The following is a 25,776-nucleotide window of genomic DNA, read 5'->3' as shown; positions in this document are numbered from 1 at the left end:
CCCTTTTTGAATAAGTGTAGATAATTCTTTTTAAGTAAACGAACACTCATAAATGCTAGGTTTTTAAGTTAATTGCACTGTGGAATCTGAAACTTTTACTACTATCACAGTAAGTTCTGTTGGCCTTTCTTGAATTTGGGAATGGATCTTTTAGCCATGCGTGACTTTATAACATCATTCATTACTCATTTGGAAAATATCAGTTCGGTGAGTTATAGAGATTTCCAAATATTGAAAATTTCATTACATAATGGCAAAACTTCACATTGGTTGATATCACTACCGATCTCATTGCAAAAGTCTTAGTATTGGAAAGCTCTCAAGCTCACAGTGACTGATACAAGTATGCCAAAATTCTAATTTGTATTAAAAGGTCAAATTTTATCATTAGCAACAAATACTGTCAGTTGTTTTGGTTGAAGTGACAGGCTCATTTTGTTCATTTTTGAGAAAACATCTGCCAAATATCCAAGTCTTGAATAAACCACATTTTGTCCATTAGTCATTCTTTCAAGTAAAAATGATATTCCACAAAAACAGCAGCTACTGCAATTCATACCTGGAAAAAGCACACAAATGTTTTTCCTCTGGGCAGCCACTGGACTTTGATATGTCCCATCCGTCCTTTATACAAAGTTCCATTTCATCACTCAGACATCTAAAAGATGCACACTTGAAGTACAAGATTTAATAAAATTAATAATTTTCTGCTTGCTTCATTGAGAAAATTCTTAAGTAAAACTGGTCATGTTTCCCCTGTGAGCATGCGGCAGTGAGGAATATGACAACCAGTACAATTTGGTGTCACTGTCTTGATGTGGGCTGGGATATAGCGTTACCCAGCATCATGTTTGCAACGTCAATGCAAATGTCAATACAGTAAATAATAATAATAATGGTAACATTTAAACATTATTACAAAAATGATTTTGACCTCACAGACCTCATGAAAGGGTCTTGGGGACCACAGGGTTCATGGCCCACACTTTGAGAACCACTGTCCTAGAGAAACTCTTGCACATGTGTCAGGAAACACGTACTAGATTGTTCGAAGGATTACTGTTTGTAAAAGCCAAAAATCAGAACAGGTTCATTGACAAAACGGCAAGAAATTGTGGCAGATTCACTTAAAAGAAAGCAATGTAAATGAACCTAACTACAGTATATGGCAGAACAAGGACAAATGTCACCAACATACCATTGAGCAAAAGAAGCAAGACACAAAAAACAAATGCAAAGTTTAGGTCCATTTAAATGAAGTTCAAAATCTAATAAAAAAATAATAATTGCATTTGTAAGAATGCAGGCACTGGTGGTGAAGTCAACTTCAAAAATAACGGAGGGAAATTATCAGAAAAGTCAGGAGAGTGGTTACTGCTAGGGGAGATGGAAGAGAGCATGACTGGGAAGGGTCAGACAGCAGGCTGCTGGGACACTGGCAATGATCTAATCCCTGCCTGCATGTGATTTACAGTGATACTCCTCTGTATCATTATTTATTTGGTGAGACTGCGTGTATTGGAATGCTGTATTTATAAGAAATGTTTCAAAATATCAACGCTCTCATTTATTATGTCAGTGACTGTGCAGTTTGTCCTCTTGGATGTACTTAAATTCTACATTTAACTAGTAGATTTGCAAAAGAAAAAAATGCCTAATTAGCATTACGTAAGAAAGAAGCAGTATCCCCTTCTAGGCGATGGGTGGGAACATTCAATATGGGTGGAGGTGAAGTTCAAAGGAAATTTTCTATTTTATTTCACAAAAAGAGCAATTTCTACCATCTGTTCTCTGAACACTGATGGCTGCTCTGAAAATTGATCTCCCCTTGTTGCATTGTCTCTTCTCTCATTTTCAGTGACAATGGTTTACCAAATATCTTAATCTATGTCAGAAATCTTTTTTTAAAAATACACACAAAAAAAACAAAACCCCACTGCTTGATGAGATTCACTGTCACACAGGTCTATGATGTGGATATCAGAGGAAACATGTTAGCAATTACAAAGGCAAACAAGTCCAAGTATGCTTGTGAATGAGGTTAAGGTTAAAACAAAAGGAACACCGTCACTGAACATGTTTTCCCATAATGTTCCAATAAATTGAAAAACATTTTTTCATCTTAAAATATTTTATAGGTGTATTTTTAGCCACCAAAAGAAAACTACTACAGTTCTTCAATTCTAATAAAATACTATTGTGAATATTACTCACTTAACATCTAAGGTATTTTTCACACAATCATAAACTTAAAATGAAAGCTGTGTTCATTTTGTTTGATTTATAAAGTTTGATTTATAAAGGCTAATTAAATATTTTAGGACTCCAAAGCGTCAACAACAGAATTAAAACTTTTATTAAATGTTTCATGGCACAGATAATCTGTACAGAATTTCATCTCTCTCAATTCTCTCCTCACTAGCTGCATTCTGTAACTTAAGCATTTCAACCATCTAAATTTTGATTTTATAACATTAAAGAATTGACTAACCTAGATCATCATCACTACTCATAGCAAAACCCTCTATAATGGATCTGAGACTTAAATATAAAAATAAGATTAAAAAAGACAAAAATACGAGTTAATTTTTTTCATAATCTTGGAAAAAGAAAGTTTTTCCACATGATACAAAGAACACAAGCCATAGACAAAAGATTGATAGATTCAACTATTGGAAAAGAAAACATGTATACATTTAAAAAAAAAAACAGAAATAAATCAAAAGACATACAGAGAAAAATACTTGCAAGATATATGACAAAAACCTGAATTTCTTTACATATAAATTGTTCTTAGGAATCACAATGAAGACAAACAATTTAACAAAAATATGGAAATATAAGAAAAGATAGCTCACAAAAGTGAAATTAAAAAGGCAATAAACAGACAAAAAGTATGTTCATTCTCACTTATAATAAAAGCAATGTAAATATCAAAACAATAAGATACTATTTTTCATCTCATAGATAATCAAAAATGTTTATAATTCAGTGTTGATGATGAAATGGGAACACATTCTCAAATCCAATGGTGCAAGTATAAACAGACCTAACCTTTTTCAAATAGTTTATTAAGATACATATAATTCACATGCTGTAATATTCACCCACTTAAAGTATACAATTCAATGTCTTTTAATATTTCAGAGAATTACACGACCATCACCACAATCTACTTTTACGGCCTTTCCATCACTCCAAAATCAGAACTCTCATACACAGTAGCCATCACTCCCCATTCTCTTCCAGGCCTGCGGTCCTAGGCAGACATAACCTTATTTTAAGGGCAATCTATCGACGTCAATCAAAAATTTAAAGTGCAACCCTGTGACTGAGCAATTCCACTCTACAGAATTTATCACATGAGAATAAACATGCAATACACAAAAATATACAAAGGGATATTCTTAAATATTGTCTGTTGTAGCAAAATACTCCAGATAACATATATCCCTCAATAGAAATCTATATTAATAAAATGCAGTCCATCAGTAAAATAAAATACAATGCAACTACTAAAAAGGATGAAGCCATATCTCTGATATAAAAAAAATCATCAGAATATATACTTAAGTTAAAAAAGCAAAATGAAACAGCATATAGAGTATGACCTAGGTTCGTATTTGTATTTTAAAAATGAGATAGTCCTAGACACTTTTAAAGAGAATACACATTAAATTTTTAGCAATGATTACCTTGAAAAATAAAGAGTAGGTGTTGAGAAAATGACGATGAAATATTTAATCTAATATTTAATATTTCGTTTCAAAAAAAAACACTTAACTCACTTGAAACAATGCTATTTATTATTTTTAAAACTCCACCCAACAACAACAAAAGTGCTTTTAGATGAGAACATGCACAAAACACATCAGAGTTGCCTTTCGTGAACGTGTAAGAGTCTGCAGAATTTCAAAACAGAAAAGCAATTATCCTCATTTCCACAAATAATTGTTTAACAAAAGTGACTTAAGTAAGGAGACATAAGATTACCCTTCTAAAGGATAGCTATACATATCATGATGTATCTATGGGAAACTTAAAAAAACTATCTCTGGAAAACAGAAAGTTAGGGAAACTTAGGGAAAGTTAAAAAACTATCTCTGGAAAACAGACAAAAATATTAAAGAAGTTTGATTGGTATTTTCTTTTTTAAATTATTTTTTAAATGGATTTTTAATTTATTCATCTACTCACATACCATTCTAGAAAGAATGTGAGACACTTACACAAATATTCACAAATACAGTAAAATTAAAGCAGATAAATAAAAAACTGGGAAGATTATAAAACACTAAGAGACCACTAAGGACAAAGATTCAGGACAGCGCACAAAAACACATGTCATAAACTATTACAGTTGCTGAAGATGTTTTTTTGGAATCTCTGATCTTTCTAGTGATCAGAATAGGGGAAATATCATGATCTCTAACAGTTATATTATGTATAGCATAGAGAACATACATGTAATTCAGGAAAATCAATGTTTTTTCCTGGACTAAACTCTGAATATCTTTCTTTTAATGATTGGTATTTTTCTATGTCAGAAATTAAAACAGTAAAAAAAAAAAATTAAAACAGTAAAAAATTTTGTCCTGAAATTGAAAAAAACTTTTTTAAAAATTACATGTTCTGTATTAAAAATATAATTAGTATCTTTGTATTGATAAAAGCAATCTAAACTGCTACTTTCCTTTGCCTTCAATGGCTCCTAATTACTTTTGCCTTTTTATATTCATTCTCATTTTCACACATAATACATTCTTTACTTGTACCTTATAATCACATACAATTTTCATGTGACTTCCAAGTATTAACTTCCATTTTAGAGGTTAAATTGCTTATGGTAATAAAATTATAAAAAATCCATCTTTTCAATTTTATCATGTAATATATAATTCATTACCCCATAGAAATATTTAGAAATGCATGTATAATAGAGAGAGATATAAGGATATTCTTCCCAGAATTATTTATATTCATGAAAACTATAGGCAACCTCAATACTCGACAATAGGGATAAATTAAACTAACTGAGGATACTTCTATAATATGAACTGTAATACAGCCATTAAAAATAGATCCTTAGGAACAATATTTAATAGCATAAAAATACTCAAGATATTTAAAACATTATATATGATATCTCAATTTTCTAAGGAAGAATAATGTTTATAGGATACATAAAGAAAAGACTGAAAGGCAATACAATGATATTTTACCAGTGTCTTTATTTCTAGGTGTTGGTTTTATAGGTGATTTTATTTCCTTCTTTACATATGTCCATATTTTCTAAAATTTCTTTAATAAAAATCCATAAATTATTTTATAATCACAAATACTACTTTAAAAGGAAGCTGAAACTAAGATGGTTCTCTTAATGGGGCAACTCAACATATACTTTTTTAAAATTTATTTTTATTTTTTGAGGGGAGGGAACTAGGTTTTTTTTTTAATGAAGGTACTGGGTATTGAATCCAGGACCTCGTGCATGCTAAACACAGTCTATACCACTGAGCTATACTCTCCCCATCAGCATATACTTTAAAATATTTTAAGATGGAGAAAAAGCATGATCAAAAAATTTTGTCAAAAATAGTCTGAAATGACTGTGTAACTGTGCAAAGGTCTTTTTAGCCAAAATATACACTGGATATATTTTAAGATACGGAGTAAGTCGATGTTTACATGCAAACTTCTCAATGATGCCACAAATATTTTTACAGTATGCCAAAAAGAAAAACAAAATACAAGGATGTAGAAAAAAATAAAGCCACACACATTTTAAAATGAATCCCTGATGCAATACATGATAGTTTTAAGTGTTTCGTCTTTCAACATGTATGTGGGGAGCCTTGGTATGTGTACCCCTGACCCAAGATGTCATCAAAGAGAATAAGGACATTATTTAATGAAAGACCAAAAAAAACCTCAAAAAGACGCCAGGTCCTTTCAATTACTTTAATTATTCTATCATAAGCAGCCTCAAAAGTAAGAATTAGTACAAAATAAAAGGAAAAGAAAAAAATTGATTGGTAATGACTTATAATGAGTTACAAAAATAATCAATGACAATTTTTAAAAGGAAAGAAATTCAAAACAGCAGCTTCAGAGAAGGTGCATCTGAATATAAGCATTACTCTCAAAAAGGCTTTTTAAAATGTAACCTGTATCATTATTTTATATTTGTACCAACAACAACCTCTTCTTACCATGCATCATTATTCTAAATAGAACCTGAAAACATACAAAATATAAAAATCGTGTTAATAAATTAGATACATCAGAAATATCTCAATCCTACCTCTTTCTCATGCATTCGAGAGAGTAAATGATCATCGTGTAGACTGCTGGATTTTCTCAGGCTGAATTTGGGAGTCATCTGTTGAAAGAGTAAGAATTATTCAATCCTTTTTCAGGCCTTGCTTATCCAAAAGTAAATTCTAAATTGCCTGAAGTTAATGCCAAAAGAATACCAACACTGAAGAAAAAAATGTAATTTATTCACTTCCATATAATAGAATTAATAAGAATACTATGCTTCATAATGCATTATTTTTTGTGAATAACTTAATGATTATATTATTTTAAAATATCTGACCATAGGAAAAGTTAAATGCAATTTTCACCTACCAGAGTAACAGGGATAGGCTTCTGCCTCAGGTACCGAGGATTTTCTATCTGAAAATTTAAAAATAAAATAGACATTAACATTTGAGTTTTTAGTAAACTGCTATATGAAAATGTTTTCTATATTTATTAATATTTAGTATGTTTCTTAGAGTAATGCATAATATATTTTTAGTGGCCCACTAACAAGTAAAATACAAAACAGGAACTTCTTTGCAGAGAAGTTTTTTTTAAACCTTCGTGAACCTCTAACAGCCTAACTACCTGGCCTCATCTCCACTTCTCCTCACCTCATGTTTTCTCCTCCCAGAATGCTGAATGGCTTAGGTTACCAAAACATGGCAAGTCTTCTGGTGCCTCTGTACTTTTGTCTACCCCTCCAACCCTTGAAATCATGCACCTATCATCTCTTATGTCTCAATCACTACACTCCCAGGCAGACTTGGTGTGTGAATCCTTAAATTTACCTCCATAATAGCAACCAGAATACAACCAGAAGGTCATGGAAAGTATGAAGAACCAGAGAAGACAATCTTAGGAAGAAACCACTTCTGTGGAAGATGGAGGCTCCTGGGAAGGAAGATTGTCCACAATGAAGAAAAAAGAAAAAAGGAGCTGAAAAAAAGGGCCCTACAGAAACAACACAGAACCAATGAATCAGAAGAAGACAAGTCAAAACAACAGCCACAAAGGCACCATTTACTAAAGAAACTGAAGTTCAGTGGAGCAGGAGAAGAGAGCCTTCCTGAACTAAGAAATAAACTACCCAAGTCACCGCTCTCATATCATCACTGGCTATTATTTGTTAAAAAAAAAATCAAATATAAATAACCATGAACAGAAAAAAGGATCTGATATCTATAAAAACTTACTATAAAAATAGAAAATTAAAACCAAAACCTGTCAGCAGAAGGAATCACTTTTTTTAAAAAGTCCATGAAATTGAAGAAAATGGTAATAAAGTCCTCCTTTTGACTCCCTTGTCTGCAGCACCCTGATTCATCAGGGTTTTTGTACAACCCACTTAAGGCAGGCCACTCACCTGCAGGTCAATATTTGATGATATTTATGTTCCACCACCATGAGAACAATATGTATTCAAGCATAACTCTTAAAAATTTAAGGGAGTTCATAAAGAACACAACAAATAAAGACCAAAAAATAGAAAGATGTTAAATAGAGGCTGACCAAATAAGAGTTTGGCAAAGCTACCAGAGGCCAAATCAATCTGTAAAAGTCAACTGCATTTCTGTAAATTAGCAAAAATCACCTATAAAAAAAGATTATTTTACAAAGACATCATTTATAATCATAAAACAATGTATAATTCCTAAAAGTAAATCTGTAAAATTATACATAAACCCTTCATGGAATAAATAATTAAGCTTTTCTGAAAGACATTAAGACTGAAATAAAAAGAGTGAAATCATGTTTTTGATAGCCTCCACACTATAAAAATGTCTATTCCCCTTAACTTGATCTAGTTCCTAAATTTATTCAAACCAAAATCTCAATATAATTTTTGGAAAATGTGATAAGCTCATTATAAAATGTATCTAAATAAACAAAGGGACAAGACTATACAAGACATGCCTAAAGAAAAAAATCAACATGAGTTGTCTTACAAAGACATAATAAAACTATAGTAATGAAAATAAGTCAAAGGAACTGACTAGAAAGTAACAGGAACTGAAATATATATGAGAATATGATTCATGAAAGACATAGTACTGCAAATTATTGAGCAAATAAGGATGTGTTCAATGAGAGAGAGAAAATAAGAGTAGATCCCTTCCTCACACCATATATAATAAATTCTCAATGTATTAAACACTTCTAATTAATTGCAGGATTATAAAACTTTCAGAAGACAATTAAGAAGAATGATTTTATGGCTTCGGAGTTGAGAATATTTCTGTAAACAAGACACAAACAAAAAATCAATCAATAACTTTGACCACTTTAAATAAGAACTTATCTCTAAAAAAGATACTATAAATAAACTGAAAAGGCAAGCCATTAACTGGAAGATGTTTGCACATATAATTAGTCTACAATATGTGTAAAGAAGGTCTTTTAAAATCCATGAAAGAAAGAACAACAATCCATCAGGAAAAAAATAGGAAAAAACTTGAGCCACATTTAACAGATGAGGAAATGTGAATGACAAAAACATATGAAAATATGTTCAATCTGTTTAGAAATATGAAAAATGTAAAGTAATACTACAAAGAGATGGTATTTTACAGCCACCAGATTGGCATACATTAAAAACTTGACAGTAAAAGTGTTCCAGATGTGGAGTAACACTGTTGGGTTGTATGAATTAGTACAATTACTTTGGGAAACATTTACTAAGTAAAGATAATAATAAAATCTACTTAAATATCATGGTAGAGAAAGAGGCATATTCTTTAGTAAATAACACTGTACTATATATACACAGCTTCTTGAAAAATAGAGGCAGAAAATTTCCAGCAGGCAGCAAAGCACACTCAATAAATATTTATTGTCTGAAGGTATATATATGAAAAGTAAGTAACCATCCTCTATTTTTGGAATGGAGAAAACCAGCATACAAAGTAAGGCCTTCAAAGACACACACAAATCTGCAAATATATAAAACCCTAATTCATGAAGCAGAATTAAATATAAGGGGAAAAATAAAGGATGAGGGAAAGAGAGAATTCTCAAAGACGCTCAAGCTCTAATTAAGCTTAAAATTTAAAACCAAAAGCCAAGAAAACCATCTGTGACTTATTTTTACCCAGCTCTACATTCATAAGCAGGGTACAAAATATTGGTTTAGCTAATTACAATGTAGCCTTTCAACTATGCAGAAGTAACTCCTATTTCATCCTCTTCATCTTTAAAAGCCATTAAATACAGAAGTTTAGTACTCATTCTGTTATCATAAATTTCCCTTCTCAAGTTGACCAAAACAAAAGTCTATTTTAATTATTTAAAAGCAACAATGAACACTGTAAACAAGTATAAATCTTCAATTGTTGGTATTCATTTACAATAGACTGAATTTGTCTCTTAACCACTTTTAATATGTAATGAGAATTATTCATAGTAGAGTTATGTTCTTGAGTCTATTTGAGGGAAATAAGCAAACTATTTTCTGATTTTATAACAGCAGCCAGATGTGCTTTGAAGTTAAATGTTCCCACTTTGTAATCCACAAGTAACATGGACTTGAAGCAATCTGTAAACAGTCTTAACATTTACTTTTTTCATGCTCTTTTAGAAGACTTCTTGTTCTCTCATAATACCTCAAGAAAGAATACCACAATAAGGAAATGTCCAAAATGGAGGATAAAAAGAACTTATGAGAAACATTAAAGTCTAACAAAATATTATACAAAAAGCAAAGCCAAAAATAATTAAGTTCCAATAACAAGAATAAATCACATGACAGGGCATTTCTTGTTTAAGAAACAAATAGAATCACAATAATAAAATAAATAATAATTTAAACTAGACCTGAATACAGATATCCGAATGCTCTCTAATGAAAACTGGCTTTTGACATTTTATTTTGTTTAGTTTTTTTAGTAGAATTGTTTGTTTACAAAGGGTTCTATCAGTTTGTTTCTTCAAATTAATCAGGATTTGGTCAAACTGACCTCCTTATGGATTAACTAATGTTGATCAGATAGAGATGTTCTAAGGCTCCAGAAAAATAGAAAGACATTTTATCCAATATCTTAGCTGTCTTAGAGGAAAGGACATTATTGAGCAATATACTACTAGCAAAACAACTAAAATAAGTGTTTCTAAGTCATAGCATCCATCAGAAGAAATGCCAAAACTCTTACTATAGCATAAAATAAATTCAGTCCTCAGTGTCAAATCAATTATGCTCCAAAACAACTTTTTTAAGCCAATATTTTAGAACTTGAAAAAATGTTTTCCACAGAAGAAATGCTACAAATAAGGTTCATTCATTGGTTTACTCACATTTCAACAAACATTTAAGGAGCACAAATAAAATACAGATATAGACACCATCCACCGGCTCAAAAAAAGCAAATAAGTCACAGGAACAGAATGGAAACATACATGTACTGTCATCTGATGCATGAGACAAATACCACTGCAGTGCAACAGGAAAAGAATAGTCTTTTCAATAAATGGGAGTGTCACCTGAATATTTATAAGGGACAAAAACAAATCTTAACTCCCTATCTTACAACATACACAACAATCACCTCCAAATGGTAAATAGATCTAAACAGAAAAAGTGAACCAACAGAGCTGCTAGAAGATAACATAGAACATCATCAAGAACTTAAAATGGTCAAAGACCTTAAACAGGGCACAAAAAGCATTTTTTCGTAAGATGAAAAAATGTGAAAATGAACTGCATTAAAATTTCTGTTCATCAAAGTCACCAGTGAATGGAAGAGAGCAACAAAATGGAAGAAAATATATATAATATTATATTCCAAAGGACTCACCGAGAATATATACAAAGTTCTTATATATTGGTAAGAAAAAGGCAGACAACCCAACAGGAAAATTGGCAAAGTCTTAAGTAAGCACTTCTGAAAGGCTAGCCAAACTGTCAATAAACATATTAAAAGGCATCTAACTTTATCAGTCATCAGGAAAACACATATTTAAAAAAACCACACAATGCAATGTCACTAAACACTCTCAAGAATAGCTAATTAAAAAAAAAAAAAAGAATGGCGAAGTTTTATAACTAAAAAAAATTAAGTGACAATACCAAGTACTGAAGAAAAAGTATCGGAGTAGGAACTGGTACGAGCTGCTGATGAGAATGCAAATTGGCACAATCCCTTTAGAAAACTGGCAGCATCTACTGTATTGATTAGCTTTTAGCTGTGTAACAAATCACCCCAAAGCTTCATGGCTTCCAACTACGACTACTTTATTTAGCTCTCAACTCTGTAGGTGGGCAACCTGGGCGGCTCATCTACTGGAACAACTCATCTCAACTGGACCTCCTCATGTGGCTGGTTCACCAGTGGCACAGCTGTGCCTGGGTGACCAATAAGAACAGTTCTCAACCGGCCACACTGAGGACAGCCACAATGAGTGGGACAGTTGGGGCATCCCCAGCTGCTAACAGCTCACAGGCGCTCTTAGCCCTCGACAGGGAACTTTACCCTCTCCCTGCTGGGCGCTGACCTCCAAGTGGGGATGTTGTCCACCCTCTGGAGCTCCTCACAGGATCAAGGGGAGCCTCACTCCCACTGACCTCGCCTGGCTCCTTCTTCTGCCAGGTCCCATCCCCTCCACTGCCTGTCCAGACGTTCTCCCTGCACAGATTCTGCAGGCCCAGATCCTGCTCTTGGGCTCTGTTTCCAGAGATGTGACCTTAGGGATTCTACCTAAAGAGTCCTCACTGTTTGCTCCTGGTGGGTGTGAGGGTCTGCACAGAGACCCAGGCTGGAAATGAGTGGATGGCTGCTGACCCAGATGGAAGGCCCAGGAGAGTCTTCCTCCTCTTGGTCCCCCACCCATCCTCAGGAAAAAAGAAAAAAGAATAAAAATTTATATAAAGATACCCATGCATAAAATATATATAAAATATGTTAACAAAGCAAGAAAACTTCTCAAGAGCTAAAGGTTAGAAAGGTTAAAGAGTAATTTAAAAAATATAGAAAGAAAATTTAATTACTAGGCTTAGGAAGTAAATCTCTACTTGAATTATGTATTCCTAGAAGAAATATCAACATACACCTGGGAAAAGAAAGAATATATTTGGGGAAAATATTAAAAAAAAATAGAAAATTCAAAATCTAGAACATCTAATGCATCAGGATGAAGGTGTTGACAAGCATGCCAGCAATAAAAAAATGTACCCTTAGTATAAAGCTCAAAAATTAACTAGCTATTAACCGATCATTCAGAGGAAGAAAGAAAAAAGTCCATCACACATTCTCATACAAAACTAAAATCAAAGCAAAATCTAAACTTTCTAATACACTGGATATTTAAATTATTCTACTGCGATCAAGAGACTATAGTTCAACCTGATTAATGCATATATGTTATAAATATGTAAAAATGCAAGACTTTTATATTTTACACTGTTGGTACATTCTTTGAACAATAAAAATGTGAAACAAAACCTCAGGCAGTCCTAGTTTTAAGGCATTACCTCAAAATATTTTAGATGTTTTATTTTAATTTTATTATATGAATAAAAAATTTAATCTCTTAACAGTTAAATAATTGTAAACAGTACTCTATGTGCTAAGAAAAGTACGTCAGAAGTTTCAAATGGCTAAGGGCAAAGGCAAGTTTAAAAGGATAGCCCAGAATTTTATTTTTCATTTTGATATTGCTTTCTGGCAAAAAGAATTTGTCTGCTTCTCTCCCACACTAGTAACACAGGACCTCCCTCCAATGGCAACTTCCTCTACCCCTTCAAATGTGAAATGCTTTTCTTTTGACTTACTAATCCCCTCTCATTATCAATTCCATTTGTCTCTTCTCTTTCATTAACATATTCTTAAAGTGACAAAGAGATTCACATTGCTTTAAATTCTTATCCATTTCCCTCCCTCTAACTGTGGCCATTTGCATGAGCCAGCCCTCCTCACTCTGTTCTCTCCACCCAGCTCTCCTCACCCTGAAGTCTCTAAAGACTAAAGCTGTTTCAGACTCTGGGTGAACACCACCTCCAGCACTATGACGACAAAATATGACTCCTTCATGAGCCCTTGAGACTCAAGAAGCTGAAAACCTTGAACTTTCCAATGAGGCTTACCATCTCTTTAAACTCCACCAGTCTAAAATAAAACTTTTAAACCCCTAAAATGGATCCATCCATCCGACAATCAGTTAACTGACAGAGAGCCAACACTCCCATTTCCTAGGACCAAATCTTAAGGTGCCCTCCTGTTCAGCCCACCAGTCAGTCACTAAGCATTCTTTTTTTTTTTTTTTTTTTTTTTCTTCTTTAAGTCACTAAGCATTCTTTATTCTCTTGGAAATCTTCTTCCTTTCCACCCTTTCCATCGTCACAGAAATCACACCAACGTGGAGGCCAATACAAATACCTAAAAGCTGTCTGGTTCCCTTTCTTCATTTCTAAGCACATCCTATAGTACAACCTTCATAATACCACCTAGTCGATATTCCTAAAGCAGTGATTTCATTAAAGACCGTTATTAGTAGGAAGGGTTTTAGGTTTTGTTTGTTTTTTTTTTTAAAATAACAATACCCCTTGCCAGTGAAGAACCAAGAAAGAGACAGTCCTATATACTGCTGGATGGAAAATAAACTGGTATACACCTTCTGGAGGGCAATGTACCAAGACTGAACATAACCTAAGAAAGCAACCAAATATGCATAAAAAAAGTCTTTCAAGGAATTTTATTGCAGTATTACTTATATTAGCAAGAAACTGGGAGCAACCTAAATGTCAAAAAAATGTCATAATGCTTAAATAAGTTATGAAATATCCACCCAAAAGAAAAAATAGTGCTGCCATTAATATTCATGTTAATAGAGCTATTATAAACTTGTACCAAATTTAAAACAGAACATTTTAAAATGGTTTTTATAATATGACCCCAGTTTTGTTTAAATTTTAATTTTATAAATACAGAAAAAAATAAGGGAAAGAGATACGTGAAAAAATGTTAATGTATCTCTCAGTTTAAGATTTTAAAACATGTTTTATTCTTCTGACTTTCTGCGTTTTTCAAATTTTGCAAGGGGTAAATTATTTTTATAATTATGAAGTGTCATTAAAAATTGATTAACTCCCTTTTCACTTCCTCAAAGCATTTAAACAGCATATACATAAGGTAGAACGTAGAGGGGGAAAAAATTAACCTCCAGGGCTCACTACTGCCTAAAATTTTAAAGCTAAACTTCTCAACTTAGCATTCAAAGCTCGGATACAATCCAGCCTGACACCACTGTCCTCATATCCTCTACATAAATCCCAAAGATCCAGTCCAGACAGTTCACTTACACCAGCACATCTTTCTTCACACCAACTTCTGCCTTGAATTCTAGCTCCCTTCCCCTCCACCTATCCAAACACACTTGTGCCCCTCAGCCTCTGTACCTGAAAACTGCTGTCCATGGTGGCGGCTCAGCCATGATGTCTCCCTGAGAATTCTTTTAACCCAGATGACTTGTTCTCTGACCCTTTCCCCTGCCCTCCCCCTCAGTATTCTACTTCCTGTATAACTCACTTTGGTATTTGATCATATATGGTCTTAAAGTATGGTTTAACTGTTTCGTATGTATAGCTCTTATTTCACCAACAAGAAAATGCAGCTTGTTGAGGGCAGGGACTATTTTATGCTTCTTTGGGATGCTATTTCTCTTTCCTGTTCCCCAAGGCTTTCTCAGTGCTAACACAGTACAAAATGTCTAACATCCAATAATAGTCACTGCTTAGAATTCAGTTAGTTCAGATGTTTTCCAAATACAATACGATTCTGCCACATCAATGAATAGACATAAAACATGTTTTTACCCCAAGATTCCAACTATTAAGGCGAGCTTCGATGTCGCTGTCATCCAAAGAAAGAGCAGATTTTTTCGAATGAACTTCCTGAAATACAAAAGAGAAAAAGGAAGACAGGATGGAGGGAAGAAGGAAGGAGGGAAGAAATAAAAGAGGAAAGGAAGGAGAGAAAGAAGGGAGGAAAAGAAGGAAGGAAGGAACAGGAAGGGAACAGAAGAGGGGGAGGGAGGGAGAAAACAGGACAATATATGTCATTCAGAGTAATGAGAGTTTTGTGTGTTTTTTCAGTAATGCTATACTGCCCTCAGAGGAAAGGATTATGTTACAACTGAGCTAGTTCTCAGTTCTAAGTAATGACTGTTTATTATAGCCGCTTAGGGCTATGAGATGCCTTTACAATATATTCACACAGTAACTAGATTCAAAAAAAAAAAAAAAACACAACATCAAAAGAATATTTTAAAAAATAATCCAAACTCTTCTCTTTAAGTTCTCTTACAAAGTTTTAATTGTGGTATACCACAGTAGCTTTAAAGGGGGATAGAGGAACACTTGAAAAGATGAATTATTTACTCTCGTTAAAATTAGTTAACAGGGAAGTTTGTGTTGATGTCCAAGAAGCTCTTTGTTCTTAAATTAATTCTCATTCATCCACTGAACATAAAGAGAAATAAGTTTTGGATTCGCCTCATAAAAACACAGTTATGGTAATTCTTTACTTTAAAAAAAATTAAAATTCCATGTTTTTTCCCTTCCATATAATTTATTACATTGCACATTATCAAACCAGATTAAAATTATGATTAACTGAGAAGAGCCAAAGATCTGTGCCCAGAAATGGACAATGACCTGAGAACTCTAAAAACTTAGTAAGGTAATGCTGTATAAAATAATAACGTACATTTTACAGTACTGCTAAAAATTTTTGTTATTTAAATTTAAATTTAATTTGTTGGTATAACATCTTCATGCTTCTAGGAAACTTCATTACTAATAAACAAATCTATTTACCTATGGTCATTTAAATTATCTGAAGTGATAAAAATACACTAAAATGTTCTTCATATTTTAGTGAGTTGCCAAATTTCTATTGAACAAAATGTTGGGTTTATTATATATACTATATTAAAATTCATTACTGTTCTACTGTTGATCCCTTGCTTTTTGTATGTTTTTGTGTGTGTGTGAATGAGGATGTCTTTAAAAATGTACCTCCCTTGTTTATTTTGAGTAAAGTACAATGATTGATAATAAATCCACAAATATTTTAAATGTGCTACTCTTAACACTAAAATATTTTTGAAAGTTCCAAACTTGAACTCTCCATACCTGAGAAAATGCAAGGAGTTATATTCAGAGCAATATGTGCTAAAACAGTCATGTATCACATATGATCTCCTCGTAACCCAAGACAAGCCAGAGTTATGCAAAAAAGACTACAGTAAGCAGGCAAAGTCTTCTTTACAAAGCTAACTGGAAAGCTCATTAGCTCCATGTTCAAACCAAAACTGTGTTAAGCAATTAATGCAAGAAAAGTATTCATATTTCACAATATAAACAGTTCACCTTCATCAGAAAGGCAGTGTTCCCTACTTCACTGCAAACTAATCCCAGTTTCTTAAGTTTATGACTGCTGTATGTCTAACCATTTTTATACAAAGATTGAGTAAAGAGGAAAAAATAACTAAAAAAAAATGAAGCTTTTCAAAGTTATTCTTCAATGTTCAGGAAAATGACAGACTAACATGATGCCTCAGAATCTTTGGGAAAGCAGAAGGAATGCTGCGGAGTATACCAAATATATCACTTTCTTTGAAACCAGGATGTTCACCAAAACCATCAGACTTTATTCATTGTTTGTAAGTAACTGTTGGAATTTGACAACACGAAACTAAAAATGTGTGGAGATTATTTTAAAACAAGAAGCAAACAAAAAAACAAAAGAATCTGATCTTACACAACTCTTTGGAGTAATTTGTCCGTCTTCTCTGAAGGTTGGACTCATAGACTGTGATCCGGTTTGGAGCTTTGCAATGCATTGTTCCCTACTAGGAGACCAAAATAGTCACAGTCAGAATCGGGGGAATTCACAGGACGCAGAGGTATTCAAATCTAGGATTACCAATTTTTTTTCTTTTGGAAATGAGATGATTGTTTATATTAACAATGATGTTTCAATAGCAAAGAAAAAAGAAATACAAACAATAACCACTTGTATTTCTCACATTTTATTTCAATTATATTAAACTATAAATAAAATGTCACCTAAATGCCACATGTTTGCTTACAAACAAATGCTACTGTTAAGTGGGACTGCAATAAACCACAAGTATTCCCCTTTTTCCTAAGTGTAGGGGGAGAAAAAATGAAGCATTCCTTCTCAGAGAAGATAATTGTTCTGAAAGGTTAGCAAGTTTTACTGGATTCATGTTTCACATCAACATGAAATCTTAAAATATATAAAATAACAAATAAACATATAAATTAACAATTTCATGAGCTGAAAGTATGAATTAATTTGAAACTGTGTCAGAAACCACAGATAAATCAAAGTCTTAAATTTAAAAATATGCCAAGTTAATTCAGGTAAAATGTGATAAGTACAGCATAAATAGGAAAACAGTTTAGGTTTTCAGATGAATTTGGACAAAAAGATTCTTCTCCAATATAAAATATAGTACAAAAATATCATTCTCAGTATTCTACTTCAGCCCGGAGTCTCTCATACATTCTTGTTCAGGCTACTTCAATCAAAGTTTCATCATCACAAATATCTTTTCTAAGAACAGCTGCTTCAAGATACACAATATGAAAACTAACCATTATTTAATGAATTAAAGTCCCTGACTTTCAACCACTAGCCATTTCAGGATTTCTTTCACAAACTGTGGGTCATACTAAGTATTCCCAAAAGACAGAATACCCAAAGAATTCCCAAAAAACAGACAGTAGTTCAAAAAGATAAGATTAAAAATGAGTGTGTTCTTTAGTAGTTAACACTGACAGAATAACATTTCTTAGACTAGTTACTAAGTAATTTACAATGTCTGAAAAATCTGTTTTAAAGAAAGCTGTTGATTTTTTATATCCCTACTCAATAGCCCAGAGATACAAATACTTAAAAATAAATGAGAAAAATACAGTAATATTTTGAAAATATCTCGTCAACCAATGTTCTTGAGCTGATAGAAGCATTTACAACTTAGTATGTGGGAAGAGACGCCCTGCTACATCATACTAAGCAGTGGCCTGTTCTTTAAGAATAGATTAAACAATCATAAAAAGAGCCATACTTAAAAATTGAAAAACGTTAAAATATTAAAAGTAATTCTTCTCATACAAAATATTAATAAAAAAGAGAACTGAAACATTTATCTATTTATTACACAGGGTGCATACATAAAACAACGTGTCCTTTTAAGTCACTTATAGCTGTCCTCTGCCCCAGTCTACCACTTTCCCTTCATAATAAAATTTCAAAGTAAGTTATTGGATCCATGTCCTGACCTGCCATATACTTTCCAATCAACTACAATCTGACTTCCACTCATCCTGAAAGAGCTGTGAGTAAAGTCACCGATGATCTCCTAGTTGCTCAAATGAGCTGTAATCTGTCCTTATCCTGGCTGATCTCACTACAACATCAGGGGCAGTGCTGCAAAGATGCCACATTTACTGGCTCCATAGAAACAGTCTTTCCTGGTTCTCATCTGATCTTTCAGAAATCTCTTTCACTGCTTTTTCACTAGCTTTTCTTTCTCTGCCCATCTCATAAATACTATAATCCCCGAGGTTCTACATCTAACCTTATCTATTTTTCTTTTATATGCTTTTCCTGAGCAATTCAATATATTGTTAGTTTTCTAAATAATAAGAAGCTTTGATTACCAATCTACATCTCCAGCCCAAACTGCTCTCTTGGCCTCCAACCCAATTACAAATACAAATCGAATAGCCCTACCTCCAATTCTACACGCCCAGAACTAAATTCATTATATTTCCCTAAAACACGCTCCAATGCAGGCCAAGTAAAGCAGAGGCATTGCTGAAGCCAACTTCTTGTGAACACAGGTGAGACAACTAAAGAAAGAGGTCAGTATCACTGCTAAAATCTGGCTGGCACAAGAAACATAGGACATAAAGCACAGAGGTTTCATTTCTTGCCACTGATAATGACTCCAGCTGGAAACATAATTAACTGGAACTCTAAGTAGGTACAAAGACAGCTCGAATTCACAGCGATGGGGCTGGAGGTCAGGGTGAGACAGAGGGTGGGAGGCAAAGCTTAACTATGTTATCCTTTAGAAAGAAGAGCAAGTGTTGCCTGCCACACAGAATAGCAAGTCATGGTGCTAAACAACATGGACCTGAAGTGCATTATGCCAAGTGAAATAAGACAGAACGACACTGTATGTTATCACTTCTATGTGGAATCTAAAAAATAAAACAGCGGAAGGGCATAGCTCAAGCGGTAGAGCACATGATTAGCATGCAAGCGGTCCTGGGTTCAATCCCCAGTACCTCCTTTAAATAAATAAATAAACCTAATTACCCACCCCCAAAAAAGAGGTCAACATAAAAAATAAAACTATTGAATAAATATAACAAAACAGAAACAGACTCAGATATAGATAACAAACTAATCTTTTATCAGCAGGGAGAGGGATGAGGGGAGAGACAAGATGGGTTAGGGGATTAAGAGGTACTCACTACTATGTATAAAATAAATGATATGAGGATATATTGCACAGCATGGAGAATACAGTCAATATTTTATAATAACTTTAAGTAGAATATAATCTATAAAAATATTGAATCACTATGTTGTGCACCTGAAACTAACATAATATTGTAAATCAACTATACTTGAATATAAAAATGCAATGCCATAAAAAGAATAGAAACTGAAGGTCAGCCAGGCTCTGGCTTCCGAGGCAGCTAGGAAGAGCCGGAAAGTGTGACTGGAGAAGCAGAAGGGAATCAAAGTTCCTCTAAGTGGAGGAACAAAGTGAAACTCTCCAAGAAACCAGAGGCAGGATGGAGTTCCTTGTTTTTGAGAGGAAGCTGAAAATGAGTGCTGGTGATCATTTCTGAAAGCTATGTTTTATAAGAAGCTTTGTGCCTAGGAAAGGCAAAGGACAAGACATAGCCTCAATGCCAAGGAATCAGACTCTTCATTTGGAAGGACAGAGTTCAAAATGAAAAGAGGTATTTGGTTCCCCAAACGCCTACAAACAGGAAGCAGGCTGAGAGAAACAAACTCAGATGATTTGCTTAAAACAAATCATTTCTTTTGGTTTGAAAAAAAAAGATAATTCAGAGGGAAAAGCCAAGAGCCCAAAGGACAGAGCAGAAAGCCACAAATACCACTTCTAGGAAGCAGCACTAAACCCTAATCAAGAAACAAGCAACCAACACCTGGCCAGATTTCAGAATTTCTATAGAATTGTCATTGGTGTGTGTCTCCAGTTTCCCCGGTTTTTTGAATGGGAGTTCTCCACTGTGTGGGTGAGTATGTGGGGGTTGGGAAGGGGAGAACTTATGACTTTAATTCACAGGTATTTAGAATGGAAGAAGCCATACCAGGGAAGCCTCAGTTACACCTAGATATGATTTTTATTAAGTTGTTGAAATATAGTTTCTGTACAATACAGCCATATCCATTTAAAATGTAGACTTTGAGGAGTTTTAACAAACATATATACTCATGTAACCACTACAATGAAGATACAGACTCTTTCCATCACACCCAGAAGGTCTCTTGAGCGCTTCTGGAGTCAATCTACTCCCTTCTGCAAACCCAGGCAACCTGCATTTTGTAGAATCTCTTATACATGGAATCAAATGGTATGCACGTATATCTGGCTTCTCTCACTGAGGAAAATGTTTTTGAGATTTAGCCATGTTGTTACATGTATCAAAAGTTCATTTGTTTCTGTTGATTAAAAGTATTCTATTATATGGATGAACTTTATTTGCTTTTTTATTCATGTACCAATGGACACTTGTCTCCACATTTTGGCTATTATGAATAAAGCTGCTATGAACATTCAAGAATTTACATGGACATAACATTTTCAGGTCTCCTGACTTTACATCTAGGAATAGAATTGTGGGGTCATATCATAAATTACCTGAAACTTTATACGTTGGTAAACTGTCTTCTAAAGTGGTTGTGCCATTTTATATTCCCATCAACACTGCATGAGGCTTTGTTTCATCGCATCATCGCCATACTTGGTTTTCTGACTCTACCATTTTTGCCATGCTAATGGGTATGTAGTGGTATCACATTGTGCTTTATCTTTTTTCATTTCCTTGATAAAGAATAATATTGATGCATCTTTTCATAAGTGTACATTAGCCACACTGTGTGTGAAGTGTCTGTAAAATCTTTTACACATTAATTGGGTTGTCGTCTACTTTTCCTTGAGTTTTAAGAGTTCTGCACATATTCTAGACACAGGTCATTTATCAGATATTTCTATTTACAATATTTTCTCCATGTATAAGGAGTCCCACCTACTCATGATATAATATCCTTTTTATATTTTCTGAATATAATATACTAATTAAGAATTTTAAATCTACATTCATGAGGGGAATATTGGTACGTAGGTTTACATTATTGCATGTCTTTGTCTTCTTTTGAAAAAATAAAGTAACACAGACTTTAACAAATAAGTTGGGAAGGACTCCTTCTTTCTCTATTTCCTGAAAAAAAACATCATGTTGGATGATATCTCTTCCTCTTGGTGACAGAATTCACCAAGGAAGTCACCTGAGTTTGGAGATTTCTTTATGGGAAGGTGGGTAATTACAAATTAAATTTCTTTGGTAGATATAAGGCTACTCAGATTTCCCATTGCTTCTCATCAGCATTGATCTTTGTGTCTTTCAAGGAATGTCTCTCTTTCATCCAAGTTATCACTGCTACAGTTGTTTATAATATTCTATTATGTTCTTAATGTCTATAGGATCTGTGTGAGGCCTCCTCTTTCATTCATTCCTGATATTGCTAATTTGTGGTTTCTTTTTACTTTTTAACTGTGGCAAAACACATATAACACAAAATTTACCATCTTAACCACTTTTAAGTGTACTGTTCAGTGGTTTTAAGTACAATGACACTGTTGTGCAACCATCACCACCGTCCGTTTGTAGAACTTTTTCATCTTCCCAAACTGAAACACTATTACCCATTAAACAGTAACTCCCCTTCCTCCCCTCCCCTCAGCTCCTGACAAACACCATTCTACCTTCTGCCTCTGAATTTACACCTCGTATAAGTGGAATTATACGGTATTTGTCTTTTTGTGACTGGCTCATCAGCCTTCGCATAGTATCTTCAAGGTTAACCCATGTTGTAATATGTGTCAGAATTTCCTTCCTTTTTAAGGCTCAGTAACATTCCATTGTATGTATATATCACATTGTTTATGCACTCATCCACTGATGGACACTTGGGATGCTTCCATCTTTTGCCAACTGAAAATAATGATGCAATGTACATGGGTGTACAAATATCTGTTCAAGTCTCTGTTTTCAATTCTTTTGGATATTTCTGGATGATATTTGTAATTTGATCATTGTATTTGTAATTTTTTTAGGAACTTCCAACTATTTTCCACAACAGCTACACCATTTTACATTCCCACCAACAGTGGACAAGGGTTCCAATTTCTCCACATCCCTGTCAACATTTACTTTGTTTGTTGGCTTGTTTTATAGTAGCCATCCTAAATAGATGTAAGGCGGTCTCTCAGTATGCTTTTGACTTACATTTTCAGAATGATTCGTGATTTTTTTCATGTGCTTATTGGCCACTTATATATCTTTTTTGGAGAAACGTCTATTTAAGTCCATTGCCTATTTTTTAATCAGGTTGTTTGCTTTGGTTGTTGTTTAATTGTGGGATTCTTTACATTTTCTGGGTATTAACCCTTTTTCAGATAAGTGATTTGCAAACATTTTCTCCCATTCCATAGGCTGCCATCTCACTCTGTAGATTGTGTCCTTTGATGCACAAAAGTTTTCAATTTTGATGTAGCGCAATTTATCTACGTTTCGTTTATTGTTGTCTGTGCTTTTTGTGTCATACCCAATAAATCAATGCCAAATCCACTGTCATGAAGCCTTCCCCCTATATTCTCTTCTAAGAGTTAGAGCTGTGGCTTTTACTGTTAGGTATTTGATCTATTTTTAGTTAATTTTTGTATAGAATGAAAAGTAAAGAGTCCAACTTCATTCTTTTGCATGTGGCTATCCAGTTTTGCCACATCATTTGTTCAAATGATTGTCCTTTTCCTATTGAGTGGTCTTGGCATCCTGGTCAAAAATCATCTGACCATATATGCGAGAGTTTATTTCTAGGTTCTCTATTCTAGTCTATTAGTCTGTATGTCTGTCTTTATGCCAGTACCACGTCATTTTTTATTTTTGGGGTTTTTTTGAAGTATGGTTGATTTACAATGCTGTGTTAGTTTCTGCTGTAAAATGATTAATTCATATATATATATATGAATATATATAATTTATATTCTTTTCCATTATGGTTTATTAGAGGATATTGAATATAGTTCCCTGTGTAGGACCTTGTTGTTTATCTATTTTATATATAGTAGTTTGTATCTGCTAATCCCAAACTCCTAATTTACCTCTCTTCCACCTCTTTCCCCCTCTTTGGCAACCATACATTTGTTTTCTACGTCTGTGAGTCTGTTTCCATTTCATAAATAAATTCATTTGTGTTATATTCTAGAGTCAACATATAAGTAAAATCACATGGTATTTGTCATTCTTTCAGACTGACTTCACTTAGTATGAGAATCCCTAGGTCTGTCCATGTTGCTGCAAATGGCATTATTTCATTCTTTTTTATGGCTAACTAGTATTCCATATACATATAAATATATATATATATGTATATAAAATATATCTATGAATGGATATCTGTCAGTGGACACCTAGGTTGCTTCCATGTCTTGGCTCTTGTAAATAGTGCTGCTCTGAACATTGGGGTCCATGTATTCCTTGGAATTATAGTTCTCTCCAGATATATGCACAGCAGTGGGATTGCTGGATCACATGGCAACTCTATTTTTAGTTTTTTAAGGAACCACCATACTGTTTTCCATAGTTACTGCACCAGTTTACATTCCCATCTACAGTGTAGGAGGGTTCCCTTTTCTCCATACCCTCTCCAGCATTTGTTACCTGTAGACTTTTTAATGATGGCCATTTTGAGAGGTGAGAGGTGAGTACCACACTGTTTTGATTACTGCGGCATTGTGGTAAGCACTGAAATAAGAAAATGTTAGAATTCCAGTTTTCTTTTTCTTTTCCAAGTCTGTTTCAGCTTTTCAGTGTCACCTGAGATTTCATATAAATTTTAACGAGGATTTTTCTTTTTCTGAAAAAAAAAAAAGCCACTGGAATTTTGGTAGGTGTTGCATTAAATCTATGTATCACTTTGGGTAGTACTGTACAGCTTAATAATACTAAGTCTTCCAAACCATGAACACAGTATGTCTTTCCATTTACTGGTGTCTTTTAAAATTGCTTTCAATAATATTTTATAATTTTTTTAGTGTACAACTCTTCCACCTCCTTGGTTAAGTTTATTCCTAAGTATTTTATTCTTCTTGATACTATTGCAAATGGAATTGTTTTCTTAATTTCCTTTTCAGATTGTTCATTCTTAGTGTACAGAAATGCAACCTTTTTTGTGCTGGTTTTGTATTCTTGCTACTTTGTTGAATTTGTTTATTAGTTCTAATAGTTTTGGTGGAATATTTAGTTTTCTATATATATAATACCACATCATCTGTGAACAGACATCATTTTACTTCTTTCTTTCAGTTTTGATGACTTTTATTTCTTTTTCTTGCCTACTTGCTCTGGTCTGGACTTCAGTACTATATTGAACAGCAGTGATGAGAGTGGGCATTCCTGTCTTATTACTAATCTTAAAGGTAAAGCTTTTTCTTTCACCATTAAGTACGACGTTAGCTATGGGCTTTTCATATACAGCCTTTATTATTTTGAGGTAGTTTCCTTCTATTCCCTAGTTTGCTGAGTATTTTTAATCATTGTTAAATTATTTTGTTAAATGATTTAAATGTTAAGATTTTGTCACATTTTTAATACATCGAGATGGTCATGTGTTTTTTCCCATTATTCTGTTAATGTGCTGTAAAATAATGATTGAGTTTCATCTGTCAAATTTTCCTTGCATTCCAGGAAAACATCCCACTTCGTCATGGTGTGTAATCTTTTTAATGTGCTGTTGAATTGTTTGCTAGAATTTTTTTGAGAATTTTTTCATCAATATTCATCAGGAGTATTGGTTTGTAGTTCTCTTTTTTTGTGCATTTGTCTGGCTTTGGTATCATGGTAATGCTGGCCTTACACTGTGAACTTGGAAGTATTTGCTCCTCTTCAATTTTGGAAGAGTTTAAGGAGGTGTTAACTATTCTATAAATATTTGATAGAATTTGATAGTGGAGCCATCTGGCCCTAGGATTTATTGCTCCCAAAATTATCTTACAAAAAGACTCTGGCTTCCATCTTACTTACTTTCTTTGATGGAAGCCAGCTGCCATATTCTGGCTGCCCTATGGAGAAGTTCTAAACCAGGGAACTCAGTGAGGCCTCTGGATGACAACCATTAAAGA

The 25,776-nt window shown here is 33.5% G+C and overlaps 1 protein-coding gene across 11 annotated transcripts in view; it reads right to left on the bottom strand.

The window, feature by feature from the left end:
* The window catches only part of CEP112 (centrosomal protein 112), a 381,720-nt gene that overhangs the window by 322,771 nt on the left and 33,173 nt on the right, over window positions 1–25,776 (bottom strand). For 9 of the 11 annotated variants that reach the window (XR_012499617.1, XR_012499618.1, XM_074343512.1 and 6 more), the window contains 4 exons: window positions 17,058–17,148; window positions 15,110–15,187; window positions 6,634–6,681; window positions 6,305–6,382 (listed from right to left, as the gene is read on the bottom strand). Coding sequence is in view for 9 of the 11 variants with exons in the window: in XM_074343512.1 (XP_074199613.1) it covers window positions 6,305–6,382; window positions 6,634–6,681; window positions 15,110–15,187; window positions 17,058–17,148 (295 nt within the window). In the remaining 2 variants the exon portion in view is untranslated. Of the gene's footprint in view, window positions 1–559; window positions 673–6,304; window positions 6,384–6,633; window positions 6,682–15,109; window positions 15,188–17,057; window positions 17,149–24,316; window positions 24,454–25,776 lie in introns of those variants that run through there. The other 2 variants (XM_074343516.1, XM_074343518.1) reach the window with 2 other exon arrangements.

The sequence above is a fragment of the Camelus bactrianus genome, chromosome 16, assembly GCF_048773025.1.
Source record: "Camelus bactrianus isolate YW-2024 breed Bactrian camel chromosome 16, ASM4877302v1, whole genome shotgun sequence".
Lineage (NCBI taxonomy): Eukaryota > Metazoa > Chordata > Mammalia > Artiodactyla > Camelidae > Camelus > Camelus bactrianus.
Note: the sequence above shows the minus strand (reverse complement) of the source record. Positions and strands in the feature narration are given on the sequence as shown.